Source organism: Condylura cristata, unplaced genomic scaffold (assembly GCF_000260355.1).
Source record: "Condylura cristata isolate star-nosed mole 26May11 unplaced genomic scaffold, ConCri1.0 scaffold00020, whole genome shotgun sequence".
Taxonomy (NCBI): Eukaryota; Metazoa; Chordata; class Mammalia; order Eulipotyphla; family Talpidae; genus Condylura; species Condylura cristata.
Window position 1 is genome coordinate 4,515,247 of NW_004567121.1, and position 19,749 is coordinate 4,534,995.

The 19,749-nt window shown below is 38.4% G+C and overlaps 1 protein-coding gene across 1 annotated transcript in view; it reads right to left on the reverse strand.

The window, feature by feature from the left end:
• The window catches only part of AFF3 (AF4/FMR2 family, member 3), a 368,430-nt gene that overhangs the window by 212,734 nt on the left and 135,947 nt on the right, over nt 1–19,749 (reverse strand). The window contains exon 6 of the mRNA XM_012727338.1: nt 2,259–2,306. Coding sequence (XP_012582792.1) covers nt 2,259–2,306 — 48 coding nt within the window. The remainder of the gene's footprint in view (nt 1–2,258; nt 2,307–19,749) is intronic.

The following is a 19,749-nucleotide window of genomic DNA, read 5'->3' on the forward strand; positions in this document are numbered from 1 at the left end:
ATGGCCTCTCCTCACAAGACAGTTTCTCTGAGCCCACTCCATACAAGCATCACTCATTAAGGTCCCCAGTGACCCTTTATTGTCCGATCCATTAGGTGATTTTCTATTATTTTTAAGGCATTTTTTATGATCTTGGTATTCTTCCACAACAAAACAGAGTCATCACTTAAACAAGAAAGCTGCAAATAACAAATACCTCTAGCAACCTTTATTGGGTTTATTGACAAGATCACAAGGAGAAAAACAACTAAAAAAATTGGGCTCCATAAAGACTATTTAGGAACCTGGGCACTAAAAAGCCATGTTCATGACTCATAACAAGTTGAATCTGTGAGCCATCACAAAGATGCTCAGCATTCTCCTTTAGAGGATTTTTCACTCAATCACTCACTCATTCACTTAATCAAATCATGAATTCTAATTCCAGACATTGGGTCCACAGTGTGGGATGAATCCTGGGACAGATATGCAACAAATAAAACAGGCTATAACTGAGAAGTCTTGTGCTTTGTGTTTGGAGAAGACATGCTTTGAATAAGAGGGGAGGCCATTATGCAGAATGAGTGAGGCAGGGCAGCTAGAAAAACATTTCAGGCCAAACTGAAAAATGCAACCATTCTTTGAGAGCTTCCCAAATACCAACTATGCTAACAACACCTTAGCCTGACAGGTGGGGGGAGAGGAGAAGGTTCACCTGGACATTACCAGCACTAAGATCACCTCTGTTTCTCCCAAATCTACACCACTTCACATCCTGTATACTCATGGGAGAGCCCAGCTATCTCCTAGTGATCAACTCTACTACTCTTAACCTTGTATCTGCATATATATCAGTGATCTGATGGATGCAGGGTTTCCATTTATTTCCATTTATTTCCAAGCCCTATTCAAGGAGGCTTTGATAGTAGCCAACACTTCTAGCGTGTTGTTTTAAGGGTCAGTAGGGTTAGAGATAGGAGAGGGGCCAGGGGTTTATAAGGCTCTTCTCTGCTCTCTAAAGAACATGAAAATAATGCAGAAATACCTAAACCAATCAAAGGGAGATGGCTTGAATACTGCTATCTAGATCCCAAACATGAAAGAAAAACTTCAGAAAAGTACATCAACACCTTACACTATCTGTTGTTAAATTTCAAACAAAGTTCCAGGATAGTGATAATGTAAATATAAAACACAATATGTAGTTTTTAAATATAATGAAATGCAGAAATGAAGTCCCACATTTTGACAAATGTTTTCTATATAAATCTCTGCCAGAAAAGAAAAATCATTATGAATTCAACCAATCAAACTTAATTAATTATTTTGGCCAACTTGAGGGTAACATGATATATTAATGAAATAATACTTTTCAGAAAGATGAAAAAGTCCTGCTTTCGAAAACAATTTGATGACTAATATAGATTTTAAACCAAATAATTACATTACTATACTTCACTAGCAATTCAAGAAAAGGCACATAGGTTCTCCAAAAGTGAAATATATATTAAAATAAAGTTTCTTTTTTTCTTTATTGTCATACCTTCTGGTCTAAATCATCTGGTGTTTTGCCCAGTGTAACATCAGTTTCTGAGAACTGTAAATTACCAGATTACTTCCCTGAGAAAACACGAGTGAAAGGATGGGTTGAAGATGTCACCCTGACTGTAAGTTTGAATAACCAGGAAATACAAATATGGCAGAACCTCCCAAGCTAAGTGAATCTGGGTGTGAAACAGGCTCACGGCAGGAATCCACTAGAAATGATGTTGATGAAAAGCATAGGCTTCCAGAGAACAACAGGCAAAATAATAACATGCAAAACAATATAGAAATAAATTTCAGATGCTGAGCATTACCTCCTTGTCAGAGTGCTTCTGATTTTAATTAAGTTTAGAAGAAAAATAACAAGGCAACCCCTGCCTGCCTCGAAAGTACAGACAATTAAAGAATGTGTTTAAGTAGCAGGGTGATAAATGGGGGCATCCAAATGTGTGCACCACTGTGTTTTTCATCCCAGCTCTGTGCTTCTGTCCTCCAAATGATAACTTTAATGCAAAAGCACCAGACTGAGGTGCAGCTCGAGGATGTCTCAAAGAAACTCATATCACTTAGACAACTTAGGTGATTTCCATCAGGTTAAAAAAAAAATGTCAACCAACCAACCAACCAATGTGGAGCCTCCTTTGATAATGTAGTCTCGTGTTTCCTTTCTTTATGAGAAGAGGATCTATGTCTACAAATCTTCTATAAGAAGATTTGTAAAAGAATATCCTTACCCGAATTATTTCTTCCACACAGCTGTTGGTTTCTGCAGATCTACTCTCCTGAAAACAAAGAATAGGGAAATTAAGCTTGATGGAATAGATTTATGGTTCCAAACAAAAGATGACCCATACACTCCCAAATAACACTGGATTGAAGGAATGCCCTAGTTGGGAGTTACTGATAAGCCTCTTTCCTTAACAGATGGCTCCTACTGTGGCTACAACTGCACCCTCCTTCCCCACCGATGCAGTGTAGACAGGTCAGCTAGCAGCTTCACGTGCACCCAGGAGTTTCAGCCCTGGGTCCTCCAGCCATATGCATAGCATTTGAAGAGCAATGAGTTCATCCCCTAAATATGTGCAATGTTACTGCCAAGGCTAATGCTCCAGCTTCTGTAAAGTCTGACAGCTCCACAAGGCTCAAAGCCTAGATCTACTGTTTTGATGGGTCCCAAACCAAAAGGAGAAACCTTCACTCAGTGTTGGCAGAGTGTACTAGGAGTCATACTCCAGAGCCTCTTGTTCTGTAAGGCAGTGGAGAGGTGAAGGGATCTGAAGAATCCCATTTCTGTATTTCTTAGGTCCCAGCGGACTGTGGGGAGCACTGTGAGTTCCAGAGATGCTCTGTGGTTACTGTAAGTTTCACAGCCTACAACACAGAAGGTGATTTGTGGGGATATGAAAGCAGCATTTGCTGGTAGAAGTGTCTATTGTGGCCTCAGGGAGAACTTCTCTTGACCTTTTAACTGAAGGGTATTGGTCACAATGCAGCATGACATCCTAGAATGAAACTTTCTTCAGTCTCTTCTGCAAGCCCACCCTGCTTCCTCTTCATAGCTTTCTTTCCATTAAGAATGTTAGCTGCATCTTCCCAGTTTTCCCAGTTCCGAGTCAACCTTCCAAACGACAGGTGAACTATAAATTCTCTAGAACGGTAATCTCTAACCCTGAAGGAGGTTAAACCTGAAAGGCTTTTTCATACCCCTCCTCACAGTTGTTAGTCAATAACTGATTCTTCAGTAGTATCTACTCCCTCTAGAACATATACTCCTTGAATCCAGGAGTTCAGTGTCTCTCACCACAGTGCTCTACACAAGCCTGAGTGTGCACAGTAATATTTGCTAGTGGACAGTGTAGGAAAAAAATGAATCTCTTTCCTACAGTTCTAAAGAATGTGAGGCCTATCATCAGCAACTCCAGTGGCTTTTAACATTACAGATGACCCCAAAGAATGCACCCCAAGCCCCTGTGTATGCTACTCACCCCTTCTGGTGGTAGAACATTCTGTTTGAAACAGCCTTTCAATTGGGTAAGGAGCCAAGGTAAATGAAGGTATGTGAGGCATGAAATTGTCCCAAACATGAGTGGGCTCAACTGGAAACCATATTAAGACCACAACTATTTCTCTTACTTGACTTTCAATGCCAATCTTTCCTATCATGTACTGTACTGGCTTGCTTGCTAAATTCTCAGTGCGCTTTGCATTTTCTCAGTGTGCTTTCTATTTAAATATTCAATTCTCAAAGTATTTCCTATTTTCTATCTGAAAACAATTCATCAAAGGTAACTTGACCTTACATTCTCTTGGTGCAATCACTTAGCTACACAACATAATAATAAGACTGTTAAACTTAGATTTCATCAAGTTAAGTTTTTCTCTGAATATAACATTTTAATTTCATTTGAAGTGATTTCTATAAATGTATGTTGCTGTTATGATTCTCTCTCTTTCTAATCCTGTACATTTTACTACCCTGGAGCATGAAATGGGGATGGGGTATGAGAGAAATGCAAGACTGGTGTACTGTTAAATACTCCCTCAGCACTCTACAGATGGAGAATTGGGATTATTACATTGGCTAATCTTGATGGCGACTCCAACCATGAGCTGTAATACTGTACACAGACCCCAGGTCATCCTAATGGGATGGCCCTGGTAAAGTTGAAGATGGAGCAGAAGTAAGGCCTGGACAAGGGCTTCTAAAACAATCTCAGTGCATCTTCACCTTAAATTAGTTAAAATGATAGTCTGGCAGAGGAAAATATTGGGTCTCCTCTAGAACACATAACTCCTGGGATACGTGGGAACCTAAGAAGAATTGTAACATGTTGGTTAGAATTTTCAGGATCCTGACTGGATTGGATTGGAGTAGATCCATGGGGCACTATACTGCAGACAATTTGAATTGGAAGGAACCTTGCAGCCCATTTTATGTTAACTCAATGACTGACAGATGGAAACACTATGGCCCTGAAAAGCAAAGGACTTTGTTTAATTTCATGTGGCAGCAAGGGGCAATCAAGGTCTATAACCCAAGTGCCGTTTCCTTACACCAGCTCAGTGAATTTTCTACTATCTTATACCATTTCTCAAAGCTCAACCCTTAAAATGGGTTCAAGTCAAAGACACTAGAAAGGCTTGAAGTACAGAAATAAAATAATTGAGCTATATTTGAATGAAATTTCTCCTTCCTTCCAGGATGCAAATTATCTAACACTAAATCATTCTGGTTCTCACTTGCTTATCTCCAACTTCACATGTACAAATTGTGTTTATATTTCTCACCATAAAGTTTCCCTTGGAGAAGAGGTGATAGACAACTTGAAGAGAAAGGTTAAAATGACCATCCTTTCTGTGCATTAACAAGTAAAAGATAAGGATTCACATCCTAAGAAGTCAGAGGATAGAATGCCACCTCTTCCTTTTTTTTTTTTTTTATTTTAGCAAAGATTTTTTTTTTTTAAAATAATAGCTTATTTCCTCTTCCTTTTTAAAATACATAACATGGCGCCACCCTCATAGCAGGGCCCTCCCTGGTGGCATTCTGGGTTAAAGCACAGCACTGCAAGCTCACCATAGCTGCTTCAGTACAAGTTCAATCCTCAGCTCTGGAGGTGGCCCACATGGCATGGCAGACCTCTCCTGACCCGCCCGCTGCTCCCTTCAGCAGTGTACTTCATCAGTTGGTCTGTTCTGCTCCCTACTCTGTCTCTCACTGCTCCTCCACTTCTATCCTGCACCCCAGTTCTGAATGCATAAATAAGTAAATTTTTTAAAAAAGCAAACATAACAGGGCATAGGGGAAGGGAGGGAACTGGAGGACTTTTCACCTTGAGGTTGTTCCCAAGTTGGGTGTCAGCTACAGAGATGTAGTTTGATACTTTGATTATATTTATAGCTTTCAAACTTTCAATGTTTATGATCCAGATTAAAACATGCATGTAATTTGCATCTCCAAATTTGTGTTTATATTTCTCACCATAAAGTTACTGCTTCCCTTGGAAAGGTACCCACTGAGATGGAGGACTGCACAATGCAAGTTTTAATTACTCTGTATTTTTTGAGAGTTTGTAGCTGTTGTTTCATGCTGAGTTGTTAAGCCGTTGCTCTGTATTTACTCTGACTTTGATGAACCACCCCGTTTTCCTACCATTACATTTTGAAATCTGTCATAACAGTCTCACCTCATTGAACCTCCAACTAAACTTCAATTAAAGCTAGCAACCCCAGCTGATTCGCCTTCTCTACTCCCTTGTCTCTCCCGCTCCTGTCGAACAGAATTGCTTTCCCCAAATCCTACCACTTAAAAATACACCACACTCTGCCAGGGAAATGTTAAGGAACAAAGTTGTGGTAAGTACAGCTCAAGAAATAGCCAGGAGATCCTATTGCTGACAGCAGAAGTTCCTAATTACCATGCCGAGCACAGAGCATTGGAAGAAGCAAGCTTAAGGAGAAGAGGCCTGATCAAATCAGGGGGAAATGGCATTTCACTGCAGAGGAAATGAAGCAGCACAAGTTCTATTTTCAAAATTGGTTAACTCTTCATCAGACACATTTAAGGTGGAACTCAGTTTCTGAGATGATGCTACTTTAAAGCCACAATACCTTTAGTCTGTAAGCTGGAAAAAATGCCCTCCAGCATTTAGAGGTAGTTTATCACATACACAGCTTTAAATACTTCTACAGAGTATTTTTAATTAAATCACACTTGTCTTGAATCACAGAAAAATCCAGATACAAAGAAATTCGGTGTGCCATTCATGCCTCTGAAGCTGTGGGAAGCTGTGGGTGAGAATGTAAGTTCACATTCAGGAGTCACTATAATACTATGTGAAACTTCATCCTAGGCCACCCAGTCTCAACCTGAGGCCAGGTGACCTGTGGGCAAGGGGCAGCCTCCAGTCTCCAGTTCTGTCAAATTCTGCTGTGATACACCCAACCTAATATCTCCCCCTCCAAGAGCCACTCTACCTCCTAGTCACCCAAACAGGAAGCTCAGCATTAGTGCTCATCAGTCCCCTGTAATCCCTGAATCTGCTCAGCAAATTGGTTCACCTTTTGCCATGCCCGTCACCTTCATTTCTCCCTCTCTGACCCTTACCGTCATCTAAACATTTATACATTGAGAGGAAAAATAAGCAAAAAGAAAATTTAAAAATTGCAAACATTAATGAACAAAATGGAAACCCCAAGAAACACAATTTGATATAAAAAAGGGAATAAATGTGGAAGGGATTATATATACAAGGATGTTATTAATATTAAAATAGAACGCACTGCTGGTAAACAAAACATCTTACGCAAGCTGGCATCTTTATGAGTAAATCTGACTGGAGAATAAAGGAAAAGGAGATTTTGTCTATAACCCTTACAAAGCAGATCAAAATAAAAATTATCCTCAAATGAGGCTTTAAGTCAGACTGTTTTAGAGTGGGGTATTATTTCCTCCTTGAAAGGAAGGTATTTCTTATTTCAAAAATGAAATAACACCTGCTTTTCCTTCCAGAGTAGAAAGTAATGGAAATTTAAGTGATTTATTAAGTTAGTATAACACTCTAGTAAGAGAATATAGCAATAAACTGTATGAAAATGAATGTAAAATTCTCAATAGATTATTGGTAAATATAATTTAATAAAAGATTATAAGAATTAATGGAAATTTAGTAGGTTTTGGCCCAGGAACACGAAAGTGGTTTAATATTTAATATTAGGGTCCATTTAAAACATTGTATCACTAGGAAAGTACATTAAAAACTGTATTTTAAGCTTTAAGATTTTTAAACATTTACCTAGAAAAGTTTAAAAGGCTCCACTGCTACTATCATCAAACAGAGAGGTTTAAAAAGTGATTGGATATAAACCGAGCAGTGAAACTGAGTAGCTCTAAGGTAGTAGCAATAAATAATTATAGAAATCATCACACCTATAACATCAAGAAAAATGAGGAATAAGCTTAAGAAATGTTCAAGACCTAAAAGAAATATCTCCAGAATCCTATTAAAAGATTAAAAAGAAAAAAAAACACTAGGAAAGGTGCCAAATAAATATGTCCAGAGTGTTCAATTGCATGACATTTAGTGCATTCATAATAACGTGATTCACGATCACCTGTATCCACTTCCAAAACATTTCCTTGGTATCAAAGTAAAACACTAAGCAGCTGCTCCCCATTGCCCAAGACATTAACTTTTAAAATAAGATTTTACTGTATTAACTACTATACTGAACTGAGAACTCAGCAAAATGAGAAAAATGTTGATGAGTATCATTCACTTGGATTAGATTATAATGGGTATAATGACTCTGATTTATGACCAATTTTTAGTAGGGTACTTGGTCCAACATAGTGGGAATTCAAGGATGTTTGCTGAAAGAATGAGTGGCAGGATATTAAGAAAAGATGTTTTAAAAATTAATGTTTTGCTCTTCATATGTAATATAGTTGGTCATCTACATTATAAAGGGACTTCTTATTTTAATGACAGCAATAAAATCTCAGCAGTTATCTTAAGTACAAATTCTTAGAATATCAACACTTATTTATTTCCAAAATTGAGCCTATACTTATTAGTCCAGGTGACATTAGCAAGTCATTTGACTTCCCTAAACTCCATATTATCTCTTAATTACAGAACAAATGTTTGTCTTCTATTAACAGAAAGGTTTGTTGAAGAGTTAATAATCGATTTTCCATCAGATTGTTAGCCACAGAACAAGGTTTTCAATTATGTCATTATTTTTGCAATAGAAATTAATGGTATTAATCAGAGCTTGTAGTTAAAGGTGCATTTGGTTTTTAGAAAGTTAAGTGGTCTGTCGGTATGCTGACCTTGTCAAAAATCTATTGATGGCATAAAGAGATTAGAACCAGAGACAGTGGTTTTACATTCTGGTCACTAATTGATATTGAGTGTTTTTCCACAGGGTCAAGTCTCAATAAAGTATCTGGGTACTGTGTACAGGGTCATCATTCACATGGTCTTGTCAACACTGGAAATCACATAACTGTAATAATGAACATGTGTTTCCCACCTGTAATCCTACATTGACATAAACACTTTAAGATCTCTGTGTGTCCTTTTATCTAAAAACTGCAGCCATTGTTTTTAGCAAAAGGAAGATCATGTAGGCTTAGGCAGGAGTGAGAATGCTAACGCTGTTTACCCTTACAGGGTAGGCAGACTGCAGTGAGACTTAAAAGTGTACTGTTTCCTTTATAACAGTTTCCTGAATTTCATCCTACCCCACAATTATATAATCTACTAACAAATTAAAAAAATATTTATAGGTAGCAGAAGGCTTGTCAATAGGACAACTCTGTATGATATATCTTTTCCCCCCCTTAAGTGAAGAGGAAAATGTATAGGAAAAACACTCTTGATTATCATTCATCGTCAGGAACTATGAACTACTTTCTTTTCTAGTCATGAAATTTTGAACACTAAAGCTTACATGGAAGGAGTAATCCAAAGTGGCTGAAGTAACCAATTAAAGATATGTAGGACTGTTATAATTTCTTATCCACAGAAAGATAATCAATTCTCTCTTAACCATGAATAGAAATGACTATTGCAAATGGCAAAAGTGGAGCCATTTATGAGCTATAAATAAGTGCTGAACAAAGAAATTCAGCTGAAATTTGCTGAGGTGCAGGAGAGACGGCTTTCCTGAGAGGTGAGAGCAGGAAGCACCAGAAACGGGTGCTTTCTCTCATTGGCTTATGAGAATTTTTTAATACTTAAAGCTTTATATTTTAGACAAATCTCTCTCCAATGCATATTTAAAGATTTTCTTCTATTTTTTTATATGTGTGTGTTTGCAGAATTTTTACTCTTAACTCTGCTGGTGTAGCTTTCCTACCAGCCTAAGAAAGCACTGGCAGCTCATGGGAGGAAGCTGCCATGTGGCAATGGACATGGCCTTTCCCTTCCATTCTCGTGAAGTGATCAACCAACTGTGCAGGGGCCCAACGGATTTGGTTAAAAACGTGGTGATGGGTGTTGTGCAGTAGAATTTAGAGAGATGACCCATGCCTTTGAATCATACAGTGTTTACTGCCTTGTTACCACACTAAAAAAAACAAGTAACTAAAAAATGTTCAGTTCCTTCAAAACCTGGATATGTGTCTACTGAGAGTTCCTGGACCCAGTTCCATAGTGATTTGATTTCCCCACACCAACAAGCAATTCCCAGACTTCAGCAGGGTTCCAGGAATTCAACTGAATTCTGAAAGCTAACATTTACCAGATCTACCAAGTTTAGCGTCATTTCTCTCATCTTAAGAACTCAGCCTCCAAAAACCACACCATTTCAGATGCCAGCTGTAAGTCCAGGCTGTTTGTTACCTGTGCTTCTGACCACGTGACTATAAACCAAAGGTTTTTGTATCGCTCTCCTCAGCTTTGATTAATTTGCTAAAACAGCTCACAGACCTTAGGAAACCTATTGACTTATTAGATCACAAGTTATGATTTTATTATTAATACTGCCCAAGGTTAAAAGGCCAAGTGAACAAATGCACAAGGCAGGGTCCAGGACAAAGGAGCTTTCAACCTTGTGGAGTCTGTGGTCTTGTCAAGTGGCACACAGAAGGACTCTGGTTCCTGTAAACCGCTCCTTTGGAATTTTTAGGAGGCTTCATTACATAGGCCCATTTGATTATTAATCATTGACCATCAGCAACAGAACTCAATCCTCCCCCTCACCCTCCCCAGAGATTGGGGGATAGAACTAGAAGTTCTAGTCCTCTAGTCACTTGGCTGGTTCCCTTGGCAACCAGCCTCCATCCTTAGGTGCTTCCCAAAGTGTCACCTTAACTCATCAAAGTAACACTCTCAAAACTTAGGAAATTCCAAGACTTTTGAGAATTGTGAGCTAGAAGATGTGACTAAAGATTAAATACACATAAGAAATACATTTTAGTCATCTGAATGATCACATATATACTACTTATAAGTCACAGTGTTCCAGAGTAAGGCAGAGTGAGCTATTCACTTGTGAAACTTGGGTTATCTGGGGCTGAACCTGGATATTAGTTCATTCACCTGACTTTCCTGTATTAGCACAGGCCTCGGAGGGCTCCTGAAAGGGCACGCTGACCTGTGAATTTTCATGTATTGAAAACATCCACACTGAGGAATTCAGGAAGAAAAGCTCCACAGCAGCACTTGTGTCCCTTCCCAAAGAGGGCAGAACTATCTTATACCCTTATTCCATAGTCTCCGGGTATTGCCCAATAAGAAGACCATCTCTGTGTATCTTCATATTTTCACTAGTCCCACAAAATTCCATGGAGTTGTGATCCAAGGAAGAAAAACAAAAGCTTTACAAACCGAAAAGTTTGATACAAAGTAAATACTACTTTTTAAATATGTTAAGGTTATTATGACAGAATTCTATTTGGACAAAATGAAGTTATTTCCTCTTCAATGCTGTCTAACACATCGCATAAAACTCTCAAGATACAGGGAAGAATGGGGGGATACCATTTGCTTAGGTCATCTTTTGGTTTCAAAAACTTTTGGCTTCTCTGATTGTCATAGTATGGAATTATCACTAGGTAAATTTCTGCCTTAAAAATCTCTCTCTTCAGGAGGGAAATGCACGGGACTATGGTGGTGGCACAGGGGTGATTTGGTGATGGGAAACCCGTGGGGATTACCGAGATGAAAAAAAAATGTGCAAAATGATGTAAAAATAAGCTTTTTAATAAAAAAATAAAAAAAATCTCTCTCTTCAAAAAGAGCAAATTTTAGCTGCATTTATAAAAACTATAAAAAAAGAGGCTTGAAATCTAATTAAAACATAACCAAGATTATGTTGGAATAACTTAGTAAAAAAAGATCATTGTATAATAAATATCAGTAAGAGCAGTCAAATTAAGTCAGAAGTGTGAAGGACAATTAGTAAAGGTTATGTCCTATCTAATATTTTGCCTTAAATTTCTATAGGGAAAAGGCAAACAAAACCTCAGTAACTTATCAACCGCTCCCCCAACAGAATTTCAGTGAATAATGCGTAATGTTTACAGATTTGATTTCTAACACTGAGAAGACAGATGATTTTCAGAAATTACTTCCTTTATGCTAAAAATAAAAACAACAGTAGTAAAGTAAAAATGACAGACTACTTAATGTAACATGCAATCAGACAGGAGACTTGCATAACCATAAAGTAGTATAAAAAGTAAAGAGTAAGAAAAATTTGGCCACAGCTTAGAAGCAGAGTGGGACATGGCACAAAATCAGCAGGTGACAGGAAAAAACACATGATTCAGCTTCTACCTTGTTTCAGCTTCCACCATAAAGGTTATTCACTATAAACCAAGGAAATCCATATCCTGGTTAATATTAAGAGAATGATTTTTAACTTCTTTTCATGGCAGCCCAAGAAAAAGAAAAGCATTAATAGCACTGAAGAAACTTGCTTATGTGATCACAAAGTCAGCAATTAAACCATAGCCCCATTAGAAAAAGGAAAATGCTCTAGTCTCTCTAAAGTGGGAAACCCACATTGCAGGCTTCTAACTTAGCTCTAAGATTCTAACAATCACAATGAGGCCATGGGGGTGTAGTAACCAAGAGCACGAGTATTTCCAACCTAGTTTTGCCATCATCACATGTGTCCCCTCATGAAGGGGAATTACCTAACTTCCCTAGACCTCGAGATTTTCATTTGTAAAGTAGGGACAATTAATAGTATCTACTAAATGAAAGAATTAAATGAGGCAATGCATACATGGCATGTAGCAAAATGTGCCTTCCATATGACAATTGTTTGTAAGTACAAACAATTGTTTCATGTAAAAATGACACAGAATAGTTTAGTACTTAGAAAACAATGATTACTAGGAGTCAGCATGTGTTCACAAAGACCAGATGATGTTACCCTTATCATTTCCCTAGCTCTTAAATAAAAGCTACTTAGAGTCTGGCAAGATGCTAACAGAGTAAAAATGCTGGGATTGTGTCCGCTACATATTTACAGCTAAATCACAACTAAAACTAAAACATGGTATATGTTAAAAAGAGCCTCAACAAAAGCCTCAACTTAACTCTGGAAGATAAGTAGATGACCAAGAGTGACTGCATGCTGGCAAAGGGTGAGAAAAGCTACAATAAAACTGTATATGAAGTGCTTCTGGGGCAGCACAACCCATGAGTAAGAGGAGAACAGCCGCCCTATGGGGTGTTTCTGCTATCATTAACTCTAGGGCACACACTCACAGTGGGAACTTTAAAACTGGAGAAAGGGGTGGAAATTAAAAAGCTGTTGTACAGTGAGAGAAAATATCGGAAAATAATGAAGACCTGGGAGAAAGTAATCATATAGTACACAACCAACAAAGTTTAATACCCAAAAGATACAAAAAGCTTTTAGGATTCAACAACAGAAAACAAACCCAAAGTACATATGTACATATATATGTTTGGAAAAATGCTCATCATCACTTTTAATAAGAGAGATGCAGGTCAAAAACACAATTTCTCTCACCTGTGAGGGTAGTAAAAAGATCCCACAAGTGCTGGAGAGTACATTAGAAGAATAAAAAAAAAAGACCACTATTACATTGGTAGTAGGAATGTAAATTGGTGCAACCATTATGGAAAATGATTTGAATTCACCTTAAAAAATTAAAAATAGAGGGGCCCTCCCTGGTGGCGCAGCGGGTTAAAGCACAGCACTGAGAATCTAAAGCCGCTTCCGCATGAGTTCGATTCCCGCCTGTCCCGGACGTGACCACATGGTGTGGCAGACCTCTCTTGACCCGCCCTCTGCTCCCCTCAGCAGTGTACTTCGTAGATCTGCCTGTTCTGTTCCCCACTCTGTCTCTGTTGAAGCCTCTCACCGCCCCTGAGCCTGAGAACTGGGCCTGTACCCCAGTTCTGTATGTACAAATAAATAAATCTTAAAAAAAATTAAAAATAGAAACACCATATGATCTAGCACTCCCACTTCTGGGCAACTATCTGAAGAACATGAAACCATCAACTCAAAAAATTATATGCACTATAATGTTTGTTGCATAAACAAAGTCATTTTTCTGAGGTTGGAGAAAAAGAGTCAAAGGGGTATCATGAATGATAGTGGTAAAATAATATAGATCAATAGTTAATCATTTACATTTCCAGGCATGACATTCTAACTAAGTCCATAATTAAAACTAATTATCAATGAATAAAATGGTGAATTTCTATATCTTCTAGTTTAGGATAGGAAAGTAAGTCTGCATGAGTTATGTTTTTAAGAAAACCCCTAAGGAGAATAAAAAAAATATCTTAAAAGTACCCATCTTGGCCCTCCCTGGTGGCGCAGCACGTTAAAGCACAGCACTGAGAAGCTTAAGCCACTTCCACATGAGTTCGATTCCCGCCTGCCCCGGAGGTGACCACATGGCGTGGTAGACCTCTCCTGACCCACCCGCTGCTCCCCTCAGCAGTGTACTTCGTCAGTCGGCCTATTCTGCTCCCTGCTCTGTCTCTGGTGAATCCTCTCATTCTTTGCATATCTGGCCTGTACCCCAGTTATGTATGAATAAATAAATCTTAAAAAAAAGTACCCATCGGGCCCTCCCTGGTGGCGCAGCGGGTTAAAGCACTGCACTGAGAGGCTAAAGCCACCTCCGCATGAGTTCGATTCCCGCCTGCCCCGGAGGCGACCACATGGTGTGGCAGACCTCTCCTGGCCCGCCCACTGCTCCCCTCAGCAGTGTACTTCCTCGATCTGCCTGTTCTGCTCCCCACTCTGTCTCTGGTGAATCCTCTCACCCTCCGCATCTCTGGCCTGTACCCCAGTTCTGTACGAATAAATAAATCTTTAAAAAAAAAAAAAAAAGTACCCATCTATATATATGTATGAGTGATTAAAGAATTTAAAAAATGGATTAAGTGGGTAGAAAAATGCGAGATTTATTATCAATTAATCAATAATCATCATGAAAATCTACTACAACCCTATTTATATTATTTAACTTCAAGCACTTCAGTTCTGTGTGCCTAAAATCAGTAAGCTATGAAAGATGCCATCCATAGTAAGGTAAGGAGAAAAACTTTTTGTAATGATAATTAATATTTGTTTTCACAGAGAGAAAGGTTACATGGCTAGTTTGCAGCAATCAAAGGGTTAAAGCTCATTATGGAGGAAAGTACTACACAGAGGCAGTATTTACATACTTAACCCTATAATGCAACTAACACTTCATGCTGACAGGGAAAATTCTTCAGAGTGAGGTGGCAAGTATAGGGAGCCCATGAAACCTCATACCTTCACTAACTTAACCACCCCTCCCAACCCTCTAGTTCCCCACCTCTCCCACACACACACCTTAGCTACTCAACTCTTGACTACATAAATATCTTACAAAAAATATTTTGTGCATTGTGAAGGTCACTATGAAATTAAAAAAAAAAATTATTCCTGCAATTGAACTGGAGTTTGCCATCTATAAGCAAATTCCTTTTTACTCTGAGCACTGTTTGAGTCCTCTCATAGGCTTGCCGGTGGCAAAATCTAGGTTCAGAAGTGGGAAATAAACCCACAGTACAAAGACTCAGTAAAATCCTTTTTGTAATTCTGGCTTTAGAAAAATCAAAGTTTTCATTCAGCGGAGATGAAGCCCCCTTTCATGAAAACTTTAATATCTCTCTATAAAGACCTACTCAGTGAAGCCTAAAATGCTTTCTAGACACATGGTTGCAGCAGTAAGTGTTTCTTCACCTTTCACTATACCTCTGAGCTGATAGAATTTGTTAGTGTACTGACAAATAATCTGCCAACACTTCAAAATAATTAGAGCAAATGGTCCTTTTCTAGATATAATATAGTGTGAACTTCAATATTAAAATCTCCCCCCATCTGTTCTATATGCAGAACTAAGACTGAACAAACCTTGGACTAATTCTGAGTCTGAAGTCATGGACTTATTTAATGCAGGTCACAGGCTGGAAACAGCAATGATCAAAGGCAAACCCTGCGTGTCTGTGAACAGGAAACCTGAAGTCAGAGCTGTGTGTCCTGTGGTACTAACCACTTTCTGAGTCAACCTGTCACCTAACAGTACCCATTTAAAAAGAGAAATTAAAAAATCTCTATAAAGATATTGATGGGCTTATTTTTCACTATTAAATTTCCTTGTAAGAAAGGTCTAGAGTCAGCTTTCATCAATACAGTCTCTCCTGCCTCCCAAGTCTTTCTATCTGATAAGCAAGAAAATGCCCTCATGCTGGCACCTAGCCTTCTGTATCCTCCGAATGGGGAAGCTCCCAGAGGGACACTCTATTTATATCCACTAGTTAAAACAAAAACACAATAGAACAAGGAAGTGAAGACTATCAAGAGAACACACCTGGGAAAACATACCTGAGTAAAATAAAGTTAAAAGATTGGAGGAAGTAATTATGTTCTGAGAACTCATATTCTGCTTGTGAAAGAGTTCCAGTTTCTAGAGAGTCACTTATTAATGAATTCATGTTCTCATTCATTCAGACAAGATAATGCCTATGCTGTGGTGAGCAAACAGACTGGGCTCTAGCTCTTATGGAGCTTCCACTCAGTGGCAGAGCTGGAAAACAAACACACTGGGCAGTTTCAGAGAGTGAAGTGATTACTTGGAAAGTAAACAGGAGAAGTGAAAAGGCTGGGATAATCATCATGCTCCTTTCAGCAATAATCTGTCCTCATTTTTGCTCATTTTACAAAGGTTGAAAGGGGTTGTTTAAGAAGGAAGCATGTACTAATCACAGTAACTATAAAACTTTAAAAATGTATAAAAACAAAATTGAAAAGCAGCAGCAGTAGGCAATCCCAATTTGCACCACATCCCCAAGATTCTGGGAAGAACCTATGTACAGTTTCATTGCAGCCATTCTGAAAAGGTAGAGAAAGAATCACAGGTTTTTGATAAGAAATTTTGCAAATAACATGGCAGTATTGCAAAATGCAAATGTAAGTGCTGCTGAGCCATCTGCTCAATATTACGGCAACATTGGGAAAAGGCTCTGAAAGAAATGATGTTTGAAATCATTAAAAAAATAACATGTCAAGTTTAAAATACTCACGAATTTTTAAAACCAGCACCAACACATTCTGCAACCATATGGCCCTACAGCAGGTTAAAAAAAAAAAAAATTTGCCCAGCCTGCATTTTCTATGTCAACCCAATGGATCCTAAAACATGCTTCTTTTTCTTTTTCTCATTGAGTACCTTTTTTTTCTGTTGAATTCCTTTGTGCTTACAGCTTCTTGAATCGTACCTGGAATCATAATGCTCATTTCATTCTTTGTGAAGTAGGAGATGATACTGTGAGAAAGATTGCTCTAGAAAAAGGGACATGTTGGATGGCTGTAACATCTGGTTGTGTAGGTTTCATTTATCCATACTGATCTCTCAGACCTGGTAATAATGGCTAACTTCATTGAGTAGCATAATCTTCCGGGCTCTCTGTTCAGTGCAATAGATTCATTCATTCATCATAATTATGCCTTATTCCAAACCCAATACTGTTGACCCCGCCTGTGTCTGGCTATATGTGTGGACAAATCTGAGCTGACTTTTCAAGGTTAAGAAGTGAACAACAGGGCCCTTCCTGAAGATACAACGGGTTAAAGCAAAACACTAAGAAGCTAGCCATAGCCTAGCACAAGTCAGATCCCTGGCCAGGGAGCTGACCCACATGGTCTGACAGACTCTCCTGTCTCACCAGCTGCCCTCCTCAGCAGTGTTCTTCATCAATCTGCCTGTTCTGCTCCCCACTCTGTCTCTGGTGAATCCTCTCACAGCCCCTGCACCTCTGGCCTGTACCCCAGTTCTGTATGCATAAATAAATAAATCTTTAAAAAAAAAAAAAGAAATGAGTAACATGCACAGGAAGAGCTAAGTTCCTGATATTGAGATTCGAGGAGAACGGCCTTAAACTAAACTTTAAAGAGCAGAGGCAGAGGTTGAAAATTCACGGAACCCAGCACCAAAAATGCAACCTCGACTGAATCATTGAAGCAGAGCTCATGTTCAAGGACACTCTCCACCAACTAGTCAAAGACAGATGAATTCATCTGACACAGTGACTGATCAGCACTGTGGAGATATGGCTCTGAGCAATCAAGCAACAATTCATATTAAATATTTCAACCTGTGAGAGGGAAAAACAACCCAAAGACCGACCATTGATTGTATTATAGTTATAATGCTTGGTAAAATTACAAAATCTTTAAAGAGAGTTATAATTTTTAAAAAAGATTTAGTTATTTATGCATTCAAGAACTCGGGTACAGACCAGAGGTATGTGGGGTAGTGAGAGGATTTACCAGAGACAGCGTGGGGAGCAGAACAGGCAGATTGTCTGAAATTCACTGCTGAGATGAGCAATGGGTGAGACAAGACTGGTCTGCTGAGCCATGTGGTTCAGCTCCCTGGCTGGAGAGCAAACTCCTGCTGCAGTGGCTACAGGTAGCTTCATGGTGCTATGTTTAATGCCTTGTACCACCAGGAAGGGCCCAGGGATTATAAATTTGTGATGAAAATCCTTGGTATGTCAATTGAATTTTGGAAAATTTTTTTAAAAGTTTAATTCATTTTAATAACTTTATAAGTATCTCATGGATACAGTGAGACTCTAATACATAATTACTGAATAGAAGTCTTCACTCATATACAGATGTCATGACTATGTCAGAGTATAGGGTCTGATCGGTATATTTTACATGCTAAAGTGTTTTTGTATCTGAAATAGATAAGAAAAAAAATTAATAAAGAATATTTAAGCAACTTGTGAATAGTTTAAGAAGAACCAGAGGCAGGAAGGCAGCAAGAATACTTGCCAAACACTCAAGCTCTATAATACAGTTATATAAGTGAAATAATAACTGTTAAGTCCACCAAATGCTAAAGCTGTACAATAGATGCGCATGGAGTCAGTGATTTACAACAATCTGCAAAGATACATTGCTATTTAGTTGTGCAATGAATCAGTCAGCAAAGGAGTTTCTGATGTATATGGCCACAGTGTCTGTTCAAAAAGTCACATGTCTTATAAAACAACATCCCACAACTTTTATTTTACATTCACCTATTGCATTTAATTAATGATTTCATATCCTGACAAATTAAGCAATTCTGTCTTTAGAAACATTTTGAATTCCATAGAGTAATTAATAAAATTAGGAGAATAATAACCACAATTTAGACAAAATAAGTCCAAATTAAGTCAGGATAATAAGTATTTATGGAGTTATTACAAAAGCATTCATACAGGCAAGTCCACACAAACATAACCAGGATATCTACATCATATCACTTTTGCTTTTTGTTCCCTAATTCAGGACACTTAGTAACTATCTGGATAAGAAAGACATTTTTGCAAAAGTTGAAGATGTATAAAAAAAATATAATTGCCTGTATATAGAGTATGACCTCTTTCCTTCCCACTCACCAGGGAGTCCTTACAATAAAGATGTTACGGTTTCAGAGGGCAGAATTGGAAATACATTTCTTTTCTTTCCTGCTCCAGCTAGGACATTCAGTACTATGTTGAATAGAAATAGCTGGAGTAGGAACTCTGTCTTTTACCTGATCTTAGAGGAAAAGATTTCAACTTTTTACCACTGAGTATGACGCTAACTGTGGGTTCGGCATACATTGTCTTCATTACATTGAGGTACATTCCTTTCATATCTCATTTTTTTTAAAAAAAGATTTATTCATACAGAACTGGGGTACAGGCCAGAGGTGCAGGGGTGTTCAGGCGATTCACCAGAGACAGAGTGGGGAGCAGAACAGGCAGATCCACCAAGAAGAGGTCTGCCACATACCATGTCGGTCACCTCTCTGGCCAGGGATGGAACTTGCACTGAAGCGGCTGTGGCCAGCTTTGCAGTGTTTCACTGCGCTTTAACTTAGTTGCACCACCAGGGAGGGCCCTATCTTATTTTTTTTAGAACTTTCACTGTGAAAGGATTTTGAATTCTGTCAAGTTCTTTTTTTTCTGCATCTACTGAGAAGGCCATATCATTTTTTCCTCATTTTGTTGACTCAGTGTTATCACATTGATTGAATTATATCTGCTGATCTGTCCTTGTACCCCTGAGGTACACTTGTGATGGTATGTGACCCTATTAATATGCTGTTTAATTAGATTTGTTAATTTTGTTAAGGAGTTTTTCAGGGGGTATTAACCTGTTGTTTTTTTGTGGTGTCCCCTGTCTGGCTTTGTTCTCAGACCTGGC